Source organism: Perognathus longimembris, chromosome 21, assembly GCF_023159225.1.
Source record: "Perognathus longimembris pacificus isolate PPM17 chromosome 21, ASM2315922v1, whole genome shotgun sequence".
NCBI lineage: Eukaryota > Metazoa > Chordata > Mammalia > Rodentia > Heteromyidae > Perognathus > Perognathus longimembris.
In genome coordinates, this window is record NC_063181.1 from 18,638,865 (window position 1) to 18,651,546 (window position 12,682).

General features: G+C 36.1%; 1 protein-coding gene across 2 annotated transcripts in view; it reads right to left on the minus strand.

Annotated features, from left to right (window-relative positions):
• Positions 1-12,682, minus strand: part of Asb5 (ankyrin repeat and SOCS box containing 5) — a 58,072-nt gene that overhangs the window by 16,762 nt on the left and 28,628 nt on the right. The window contains exon 1 of one of the 2 annotated variants that reach the window (XM_048330850.1): positions 5,150-5,341. The exons of the other annotated variant lie outside the window; for it this stretch is intronic. Within the exon in view, the coding sequence (XP_048186807.1) occupies positions 5,150-5,273 (124 nt within the window). The 5' untranslated portion in view covers positions 5,274-5,341. Of the gene's footprint in view, positions 1-5,149; positions 5,342-12,682 lie in introns of those variants that run through there. 2 annotated transcript variants of the gene reach the window in all.

Sequence of the window (12,682 nt, forward strand, 5' to 3'; positions counted from 1 at the left end):
TGACTGCCTCCAAAAGCACTGCTGCGATTTTTCACTTTGGGACTCAAAACTTTAATGGCTCCCAATGTGTACAGTTTATCATTGTTCCCCAGGAAGGAGAGACTATCTGTACTACAAGTCATTGCCTCCTGTTTTCTTTTGTTTCCTAAAACTAGCTTACAGATTCTTTTGAAAGCTAAAAGTGCACATTTCCCAGTAACAGTCTGGTTTCATTTTATCTTCCCTGTGCTCAATTCTCTTCCTCATGCCACCCAGTGATCTGTCCAGGAATCTCTGTGCTTGTGGGTCTTGCCAGTTCTCCTGCTCAGCCATCAGGATCTTCGGAAGTGTAAACAGCAGTAGCTTCTTTAAGTCAAGAGGGAGGCTCCAGGTAAGGGAAAGGAACATTAGTAGGGTGAGAAGAGGGAATGAAGAGTGAAAAGGTCAAATGATAACTATGAGAGATGAAAGAAGAGACAGTAGGGAAGAAGAGAAAGGAAGGTAGACATCCAGTAACACAGACTTTCCATATTGATCTCGAGTATTAGGAAGAACCTCTAGATCTAAGGCAACTCTACTCACAACTCCAAAAAGTAAGAAGGCCTCACAAGACCTAAGTCTGTTTTGTTTCCTCATTTAGGACAATAACTGGCAACAAATCAGTTGGACATTTTTTGTTGTTTATTGTTTTTACAAAGGTTAAAAATGGACCTAGTGGGCTGGGGATATGGCCTAGTGGCAAGAGTGCTTGTCTCATATACATGAGGCCCTGGGTTCAATTCCCCAGCACCACATATACAGAAAATGGCCAGAAGGGGCGCTGTGGCTCAAGTGGCAGGGTGTTTGCCTTGAGCAAAAAGAAGCCAGGGACAGTGCTCTGGCCCTGAGTCCAGGTCACAGGACTGGCCAAAAAAAAAAAAAATGGACCTAGCCACTGGGTTTATCCAAGGGAGACCTGAGGAATGAGCCTGCTGTGTTTCCTAGTATACCAGTATTCCGTTCCAGACTTGGCAAAGCCATACTGGAGATGATAGGAGGAGACATTATTTAATCTTGGACCTTACCAATATTCTTGAGTGTCTGCAATGTTTACTTTGAAATCATAACCATATGGTGAATTTCCTAGTTTGTTATGGTTCTCTCTATGAATGGGCATGCAGTGAGTCCTTCTTAAAACTGGCTAATATTTATTAAAGTATTTCTGGAAGAAATTTTGAAAAAGATAAAAATCCTAGTCAGCTTGGTGGGACTGCTGAATCTTTGCACAGGGTTGGCTGGGGATGTCGCTAAGTGGCAGAGCACTTGCCTATAATGCTAACTAGCATGCACAAGGCGCTGGGTTTGTAAATAAGTTGAATTTTTTTCTTTTCACTCTGTGTTGGTGATTAAATGTGTGGCCAAAGACATGCTAAAGAAGCATTCTACCACAGAGTTCTCTTATATTTTGACTGGGTCAACTTACAAAATTATTTCTCACCAGATTATTTTCATTCTGATCTCTGTCTTCATCATGGTTCAAAAGCTGCCTTCTCTAAAACACCTTGCGAGACTTTCAATAAAAGCGTTCCCTTCTCTTAATGGTCCTCAACTCTTTTTTTGTGTGCATAAGCACTTTGAGAGTGAAGCCTTCCCAAGTCACACAAATAGAGGCTGAAAACTCTTGGAAATTTAAAAAAAAATATTATTTGATTGTATATACATTGTGATCTTTTCCTCCTTCTTATTCTTTCCTTCCTTCCTTTCTTTCCTTTCTTCCTTCCTCCCTCTCTCCCTCCCTCCCTCCCTCCCTCCCTTCCTTCCTTCCCTTCTTTCCCTCTTTCCTTCCTCCCCTTCCTCCCCTTCCTATTCCTCCTCCTCCTCCTTCTTCCTCCTCTCCTCCTTTGTTCTTCTCTTTTTCCTTCACTTTCCCTCTCCTCCTTCTTTTTGTGGCACAGGTGAAATAAATCAAGATCTAATGCATGTTGAGCAAAAGCTATGATGTCTCTCAAAACATCACCAGAATCAAACTCTGATACAATCTCATATGTTACCATACAAAGCCTCATAGAAACCCAGATAATGTTCCTATGGTGCTATGTAGTAAGGTTAAAAACAAGCTTTGGAGAAAGGCACATTTATACTGGACTGTATCACATAGTTGCTGTTGTAACTTAGTAAGTTTTCATAATTAGTAAATCTCATTTCACATCTATAAAATGAGAGCATTAATATGACTGCATTTTTAAGTAGTAGTAGGAGTTAAAATTCATAAGGAGAAAAGTTTAACACAAAGCATTAAAAAAAGCATAACCTTAATAAATTCATTTTCTTTGTATTGAGCTTGAGAGAGATTAAATGATTTGACAAAGTTATAATAACTGATGGAGGCAGAAAACCATTTCAGTTCTTTTGAATATCCAATGAAGTTTCATAATATAATATTCTCATTTTAACCCCAGAAATCACAGTAGGCTACCAATCTCTAATGGAGCCATGATAAATGCACTAAATGACAGAATAAACAAGTGAAAAAAATTGGCTTCTAAAGAAAAAGAATCATGAAATATTTTCTAAATGTTCATATAACAGCATATGTACTTGAAAACTTAAGATAGCATAATAAGAGCTGAATTATTAGATAGCTATAAAGTGATTTTTACATCAAATAAGTTGTAAAACAAAATTTCATAATAAATATTTTCAAATAGAACCATTTAGAACATTTTAGCAAATACTTTTTCCAACTTTATCATAAACACTTCTTTTTCTTTCTTTTTTTGTTTTGTTTGTCTTTTGTTTTTTTAAGTGTTGGTCCTGGGCTTAAACTCAGGCTTAGGCACTGACTGTCTCTGAGGTTTTCTGCTTAAAACTAGCATACTACCACTTGAGCCACAACAATGTGTGTATGGGTCTTAGAGCTACTTGGAGGTAAGAGTCTCATGGACTTTTCTGCCCAGGATTACTTTGAACCCCGATCCTCAGATCTCAGCCTCCTAAGTAACTAGGATTACAAAAGTGGGCCACCAATGTCTGGCTAACAAACACATTTTAAATCAAGATGAGAATATGACTTTTAATATTTTGCTTTCATTTAATGATATAGCCAGGCCATTGATCTCTGTCACAAAATATAATTCTGTAATATTTTCAGTGACCACTTTATGATATATATTTTTTCATATACATATATATATATCTCACTGTATACCACTATTTGTATGGTTGATCACCTATAAATAATGTTTAAGTATCTTTTGGTTTTAGGAAATCAATATAAAATTCATCTCTATAAATGTGCTTATGATAAATTCATCAAATTACTTCTAACATTACTGGGGATATTTATATTCATATTAACAGTACAAGGAAATTTTGAAATAAAAGTTTGCCAAGACATCTTACATTTTAATGAAGGCACAGAACATTCGCCGTTACTGTATTTTCAACATACTTAAACTCTATCCTTGAAGAAGATATAAAAATGGTATTTTAATATATAACTTTATGGCATATTTTTCTCCACAGTCTCTGTCTACTTTGGGAAACATGAGAACCATCAAAATAAATTTATGCATTCTTTTCTTTTTCTTGTTTCCATGCCACATAAATTAATACCTGGTAACCTCTTTATTTAAGAAATGATAATGCCATTTTATTTCTATAATCATTGTCTGTATTTATCTAGAACATTAAAGGCCGTGAGTGGTATGAGGAAAACTACTAATGCTTCTAGCATAGGGTTTAACATGCAGGAAATAGGCAAAGAACATTTGTCCAATTACTTGTTTCTATACAATCATCTATCTTAATGTATGCTTGTGTACTTTCAATTTAAAGTTAAATACATTGTTAAAACATAATAAAAAGGAAATGTATTTGTGAGGAGGGGAAACAATCCCGTTGCTTTTTACAGTCTTTTAACGAAATGATTACTGGCTCTACTGAATTTAGTTTTGAAAAGCACAATAGTTTATAAATAATTATCTTCAAATTCCAGCTGTTGGATACTGACACAAGTGTGATGATGAGGGGCATGGTTATTTTATTTCTGATCTTGCAGGTCCAACATTTAATCTTTAATGGATCACATTGGTGTCCAAACAAAAGTTATGTTAATGGTGGGTACTTAATTAACTCCCTCACATAACTCCTCTTCAGTACTGTGCATATTCTTCCTACCTCATTATTTTCTGTTACTAAAACAAATAGCTACGTGTCAGAGCGTTTTAAGGAAATTGTTCTTTTTTAATTAATTTATTGTCAAAGCAATGTACAGAGAGGTTACAGTTTCATATGTAAGACAGTGAGTATATTTCTGACAAACTTGGTACCTCTTCCCTCATTTTTCTCCCTCCTTCCTCCCTCCCCAAATCTCTCCCTGCCTCCAAGTTGTACAGATGGTCTACAGCATATAGTTTTGTAAGTATTGGTGTTGCATTGGTTTGCCTTTTACCCTTTGTCTCTCCAATCTGATGTTCCCCTTCCCTTCCCTAGTTCAGATAAACATATATACAATACCCAGGGTACCAAAATCAGTTACAGTGACATCAGAGGTAAAACCATGGGGAAGAAAAACAAAAGAAAAGGTCATAATTTCACACTGTACTTTGAAAATAACAACAATAAACCACTTATTTCCAAAACTTTGGAGTTCATTTTGCTTAGCATCATCTTATGAGTTCATATGTACATAGCTATTGAGCTACTGTGATCTTCTGTTAGGACTATCCTAGATGTGCACTAATTATTACTAATGAGGGAAACCATAGAGTCAATGTTAAAATTGTTCCTTTTTTTTCTTGTAGCCTAAGTCAAGCTCCTAGTTGATTCTAATTTATATGACTTAAAATTTCCATATTTGTCGTAAATAGTCCTCTCCTGCTTAATCAATCACCTGTTTGTTTCTATACAGACTTAGGAGAACTTGCTACAACAGAAAGACAAGCAAGCAACAACAAAGGAAGTTAAAGGTTGACCATCACTTTTAATGTTCCCATCATAAAAATGAACCAACAAAAGCAGTTTTCATACAATAAAAAGTAGAAACACTGGTGCAATCCTTTCCCATGCTACACATTTACATCTCAGAATTGCATTCCAGAAAGCAGCCACCGTTCAAAGTTAGTATATGCAAACTAACATGTCAATCATTTCAAGACACCAACAGATTTGCAATGGCTGCTCTACTAACCTTGACTGGTCAGAATAGCCCAGCTAGCTTTTCTTTTGGAAAACCTTTCCTCTCTATTTGCTAGCCTTCTTTTCGTGAGGATCTGCTTAATGCAGTTGCCTTCAAGAGAAGTTTCTGCAGACATAGTTAGGTGAATGCTTTTGCCTTTGAAAAACAAGGTATTTTAAAGTGCAAAGGCTTTAGCAAGAAGAACAACTATTAGCGCCTGGTTTTCTGCCTGCTTTTCCCTTCCCTTTAGACTTTCACAAAGGTACCTAAGTGCTGACTAATGAATGCCTTCCACATTGAACTCTATTTAGAAACCCTGAGAGCCAGGCTAGTAGACGCCTTGCGGTGGATGGGCTAGAAATACGGTAGCATTTTCTATTTTTAAAGTGGGGATGTACTGCTGCCAGAAGTTTTTAACTATTTGTATGATACAGAAGGTAAAGATCAATGGGTTAGGATGCTTTGCTTGGTTGAAATAGAATATAGATGAGCATTGTCTTCAATTATGAAAGCCAGGTGTAAATGATCTACAAATCAATCAAATATGAAATCAGCCATTGATAATAGCTGCACATCAAATATTGCAAATGGAAAGTTCAATAGTGGCCAGTGACTAGGTAGCCTTTTCCCCCCTTTATCTTTGGAAATAAATACTTTGTGTGCATTAGGGTGAGCTGGGAGCCAGCTCATGTTTTAATTCTGTAAGAATCTAAATTTAGAACTGCCTTCAGTATGAATATCACAGACCTCTAATTTATATAGAGACTACTCACTATTATGCATTTTATGGAGGTCATGTCTAAACCAAAAGATACCAGCAGAAAATTTAAGTCCAGCTTAAGCTTTTTCACCCTAAAATGCAGGAAAAGAGACAATATTGGTGGGGGGGCGTCATGTTCCTGATATTTTTTTACTGGCATGTTCAGTTGAAGAAGGCACACAGTCCCTGATGGAATCAGAAGCAGGAATGAACTGTGATGGCCTCCAAGGATTAACTGAGCTGGTGATCACCTTACAGGGTATTAACATATTAAGAGAGGTCTGCCTGGATGAAAGATGGTGACAGATTCTGTTATCTACATTTACTTTTTAAACACCATTTCTAGGGCTCTGTTGTTGAAAACAAAATATGGGAATACTACAATTATAACAAGGAATTTAGGGAGAAAAGAAACCATCCCACAAGGAAGATGCATCCCTAGGCACTGTCTTGTGTTTTGCTGTGACAGTACATTGCTGGAGTTTATTACAAGTAAGCCATCAACAAATACTAAATATATATATTTCCCCTATCTTGAATTATGATGAATTATATGAGCCAGGGCAAGTCCTCAGTGATATTTTTGCTTCAATTCCTAAAAAAAAAAAACCATGAGGCACATTGAAATCATTTTTTTTGTACCCAATACTGTTGGATTCATCTTTTATGACTACCTAGATGAAAATAGTATATGAACTTTATAGTTTATATTTCCCCTTCAGATGCTAAATATCCATTCCCTCAAAACCAGTGCAGCTTAGGCAATTTGTCTAACCTATTTAGTTCAGTATATACAGCTGAGCCAACTAACCACTGCCTTTTTTTCTAAATGTTATGTATAAAATCTGTACATATGAAAGTGTAATAATCCACAGAAGCCATAAAGCAAAAAGTAATTTTAGTCTCAAATGAACAGTATTACTTATGTTTTTGCTATCAGAAAAGAAATAAAGGGAGCTTTAAGTATAGAAATCATTTGTTTGATCTTGTCACCAATCCCCAGTGAGAAAGAAGGTAGTGCTGAAACTGGATAAGTTTCACAAAGGAGCACTGGAAACCACAGAAGAAATAAAACAACTTCTGCAGGACAGAAATCTTCATTGTTACATACTGAACTTGGAAAGTTAAAAGCTAAGAAGCAGTGTGACAGAAATCTTCATAATCAGGAGTGAATAAACTTAGAAAGTGGGATGACTTCTGACAACTTCAAAAGAAAAACAGACATGAATTTAATTTCTTTAGTTACTATAACCAATCACAAACCTAGTTCATTGTTTCCAAGATGTAGTCTCTAGATAAGTTAATAAATTTTTAATCTACAGATTAAAATTTGAGAATCTCTCACATCTTCCAACATATTGTGAATATCACTGTTGCATTGGTTTCCAATTTATCCTTTGTCTCACCATTTTGATGTTCCTTTTCCCTTCCCTAATTCAGATAAATGTATATGTAATACCCAGAGTACCAAAATCAAATACAGTGACAACAGGGAAAAACCATACTAAAGCTAAGTGAAAGAAAAAAGAAGTAATTTCACATAGTAAATTAAAAATAACTACAATAAAAAAGGTAGCAGAAAAATGAGGGAGGTGGTAACAAGTTCAACAAGAAATGTACTCATTACCTTATATATGTAACTGTAACCCCTCTGTACATCACCTTGACAATAAAATTAAATTAAAAAATAAAGAAAAGCTGAATTTACTCATAATGATGAGTAATGAAAACAAGATGGAAAGTCAGTGCAGATATGTGTGAGTGGAATTTTATTTTTAAATTTGTAGTGACACGTTAGAATTTCAGTCATGGGTGCTATGCACATGTGAAATGTAAGAGAAAAGTAGAAAAAAGAAAATTAAAATATCTTAAGAAGAATTGACCTTGTTCAAAAAGAAATGTTCTTATTACCTGGTTTATGTAACTGCAACCTCTCTGTATATCATCTTTACAATTAAAAAAAATTGAATGACCTTCCTTCCTTCCTTCCTTCTTTCCTTCCGTCCATCCCTCCTTCCTTCCTTCCTTCCTTCCCTTTTTTATGAGGTACTGAGGTACTCAGTACCCAGCTCAAGTGGCTCTACCACTTTAGCCACACTTCAACCTCTTTAAGGATATTTCTGAATAATGGACATTTAGACCTCCACTGTCAGAAAAAGACAGTTAAGGTAAAGGCATTCCTTCTAGATCTGGGTTGGCACTTTCCCCTGTGTTTAACCATTGAATATGTCCAACATATGTGCATATCTATCATTAACTTTCAACAACTGTCGCTTCCCAGCTTTACCTTGCATCATCTCAAATTTAACCTCTGTCCCACAAAAATTTATAGGATTATTTTCAAGCAAATCTCAATATGCCACATCATCAATATGTATATCCATATATACATATATATATTTCAATATCTCCCCCCAAAATGAATGCTTTGTAATTTTCATAGCAGTATCTCAACAAAACAAATAAAGCAATTCAATAGCATTGACAAATACAGATTTCATTTTAAAAACGTTCTATGATCATTTCCTATGGATATATGTAAGTACAAAAATTCATTAAACTGTGAAATTAAGGTGAATGTGTATCATATTGTTTGCAAGTTATAGCACAGTAAAATTATTTCCCAAAGGAAAAAAGAGCAGTTCTATTTATAAATTTCCTTCTAAAATAATATCTGAAGTGATTTAACTTAAATCCTTTGCTTTGAAGGAAATACTCTAATTTCTTCATTTTGGATATTTATTTTGAAATGCTCAATTCTTATTCTAAAACAAAAATTTATTTTCTTTAAATTACTAAGAGCTCACCAACTACAAAAAGGAATCTTCAGTTGAAGACCACACAAAGAGTGCTAAGGTTCTCTTTTACCTGGAAGTGACAAATTTCCACATTTGCAAAGCATCTTGAATGGCCATTATTCAAAGGTTGGGCACTTCAGGCTTCTTTACAAGGCATGCTGTCAGACAGCTCTAAGAACTAACTTTTGAGCCCCATCCTTGTTCCATTTTGTTCTTTACTCAGTTTAATTTAAACCTAATTACTGGAATCTATTAGTACAGTGATAGTGAACGAGGGCAGATAAGGTCTGTAGGCAAGCCCAACACAAGCATCTCAGGAAAAATATAGGATGATTATTATCCAACAGTAGCCTTTGTGTGCACATTCTCTGCTTGGATATGGCCATTCATTTCATATATGAAGGTTGCCAGGAAACTGCAGATATCAGCCTTTTGGTACATGGCATTTGCTCTTATATCTAGAACCATGTGGTCAGTAAAGGCCATGTGGGACTAAAAGAATCACAATGAGAGGAAATACAGATAAGATGACTTCAAAACCACTCATATACCAGCAAGGCCCAAACACTCTAGCAAAGCATATTTGTTTACCATGTGTTCACAAGGATTTGCAGCTTTAGTATCTGGTACAATTCAAAAACCTACAGGAATAATATAAAGCTCCAGTAAATATAGTTTAAAATATATGGTTTCAACAAAAGGATTTTCATTGTACATCCTAAAGCAAAGAGTAAAGACCTTCTACTGAAAAAGGTATACTTGTCCCCAGTGTTAAGGAAGATTCAACAATGAAGCCTAATTTTCCTTTAGCTTTTACCTAAAGATCATTTTACCATACTCTGACATTTAATACTGAAAACTAAAAAGACTCTCAAAATGATGAAAATACCTTGCATGATTTTAACTAAGGAAACTATGTACCTGAGTAAAGAGTATTTTGAACTACTATGAATAATAGTGGGGTTTTAGTAAACAACACAAATAACCTCTGCATTCACAAGGAAAACAATAAAACTCAATTTTAATTCTCAAGGCTTAAAATGTGCAGCACTACCTTAACTCTAACCATTGAGACACATTAATTTTCTGTTGCACAATGAATGCATAAGGTAAAAATGGATATGGTAAGATATATTTATTAGCTTACTTATTTAATATTTATTATGTAACTAGCAGCTGCTATGTTCTGGGAACATTAAGACACTTGCTGCCTACTTAAGCCTTAAATTCCAGTAAGCCTTTTCAAAACTGCATCAATCTTAGTAATTGTAAGACACCTTAAATCTGGAAGTCAAAGATTCTAAAAGTCTCAGGAAGGTCAGGAATTCAACTACATTACAGATACAAATATTTAATAGCTAATTTCTCAGAATATTCCTGATTTACAAATACTTTCTATGGGTTTTGTTTTGTTTTGTTTTTTGATCTTTGGACTTGAATGCAGGGCTTGGGCGCTGTCCCTGAGCTTTTTTTTGCTCAAGGTTCCTGCTCTACCACTTTGAGCCACAGCTCCACTTTCGGTTTGGGGATGGTCAGAGACAAGAACCTCGTAGACTTTTCTGCCTAGGCTGGTTTTGAACCATGATCCTCATCTCATCCTCCTGAGTAACTATGATTACAAGCATGAGCCACTAGTGCCCTGCTAACTTTTTATGAATCTTAGTTTGTAGTGCTCTGCAACAGTGGTGTCTATATTCTCAAATGAGAGAATGTGATGTTATTACAGACAGAACATATCCATCACTAAGATTTTTTAAAATACAAAAGAATTTGGTAGAAAAGGCAGAAGTATTTTTATTATTGTTATTCTTGACACAACAGTGATTAGTGATATGTGCAAGTAACACAGTCCCTGATGCTCTAATACCAAACTTTAGAGAATAAACCTGGAAGCAGCCTCAAAGGACAATTCGAATCTCACCCTAACTTCTCACACAGAATAACACAGGAAAGCAAAGCAGTTCGACCATCACTACATGGTCACAGCACAACAAGATCCCAGTCCAAAAAAAATTGTATATTTTAAAATAAATGAAGAAGCTAACAGAAAAATGGAGAAGAAAGGGTTGACTCTTCTTCCTCTTGTGTCCTTTAGTCCATGCTGAGTATTATCGAGGCACTCTGCTCTCTCTGACTGCCCAGATCTTCTGAAGATCTATCCTATACCTAAGATCTGCTACAAACCGTAGTTCTCCCATTTGTGTTAAGAAGTTACCTTCGGCTTCATAGAACAAAGTTTTCCTACTGCAAATGGGTCCAGTGGGGTGATAGAAGCATGGGAAGCTGGGAGATTACTCCCTATGAGCCTGAGGAACTAAGCTGCCCATCATGTATGCCAAGATCCTTGAGGGGTAAATAAGTCAAAATTTCTCTGCAAGACCACAGGAAGTACTGTGAAATAAGAGCTGTTACATGTTATTTGGTGACTCAAAGCAGTTGTTCTGGGCAGATCAGTGGAGGACATTCTTCACATTCCACACTAGGGTGACTCAAGTCATGATAAAGTCACAAAAGGTAACTTGGGTTGTCTAGGCTAAAAGCTCCTCTAGTACAAAAATGATTCACCGGAAGGCAAAAGAACATGAAAGAGTCATGATATTATCACGCTAAAGTGAACATTCACTTGAGTGATTTACAAATCATTTCAAAGGGCCTTACTAGTTTAGAGAGCTCTCACAGAGTGTGCTGGCACTGTTTGGGGCTCTGTCTTTAAACACAGCTGACTGGGTCCACACTAGGAACTTATCAACTGAGCTTCCCGGTGGCTGCAAGCAGAGTGCCCATAGCTGGAGAAAAGGAGAAACACACACACACACACACACACACACACACACACACACACACACACACACACACACACGGAGAGAAAAGAGAAAGAGAAACAGGAAAAAGAAACTAAGAAAAGAAACTAAGTTTTAAAAAAGGACAGACCTCTGTCATCATAGCTTCACAGTCACCCACAGGTCAACAAATCTGTGGCACTACAAGAAGTGTAAGCTTTTCTGTTTTGTTTTGTTTTAAAACTTGTGCTCTTTTTTTTCCTTCCCAGTCCTGGTCCTGGCACTTGAACTCTGGGGTCTGGGCACTGTTTTTGAGCTTTTCTCCATCTCTTTCTCATTTTTTAAGTGCTCAAGGCTAGCACTCTACCATTTCAGTCACAGTTCCACATCAGGCTTTTAGTGGATAATTGGAGATAAGACTTTCACAAACTTTTTTGCCTTGGCTGGCTTTGAACAGCAATCTCAGAACTCAGTCTCCTGAGTAGCTAGGATTACAGACATGAGCCTGAATTAGCACCTGGCACCTTGAACTCTTTCTCATATAACTTTGCTACTAACTCCATATGAATGGAATCCAGTGATATAAAATAAAGGAGGTAAAAACATACCTAATTTTTAACAATGCACACATTGTAAGGTCTGAAATGAGTTTTTACAAGAGCGCATGTTTAAGAAATAGATCTTGGCCATTACATCAGAACAGAGCGTTTGCCATTCTCATAATGTGATTCAGTTTCTAGTCTTTTCTCTGTTCTCACTTTGTTCACACTCTGTTCTATCTCTGAACCGCAAATGTGACATTTTAAAAGGGTCACCACTTCACACAAGGTTGAAATTGGTCAAATCTGTTGTCTGAGGAGGAGACAGCTGCAGACAAAGTCTGAATGCAACATGGATTAGAATTTAATAGAAGAACAATTTACACACACCTTTCTTTTCCCCATACTTTTTTCACTAGTTTTTTCCCCAATAACCAACTACCATGTTCAGGGCAACTGTGAGTACTGACAGCAATCCAAGTAATTTAGGTTGATTTATTTCCCATGTTTTGCATATTTGCTAAAGTACTTTTTAAAATATACATTTCTAAGAACATAAAGCATAGAAAATTAATCTCAAGTATATTGGTCTTAACTCCAAGGTTACTTGTCAAGATGGCATTCTTTCCTCTTTGGCAAACCAGGCCCAGGTGTTTTCCAGGCCCTTT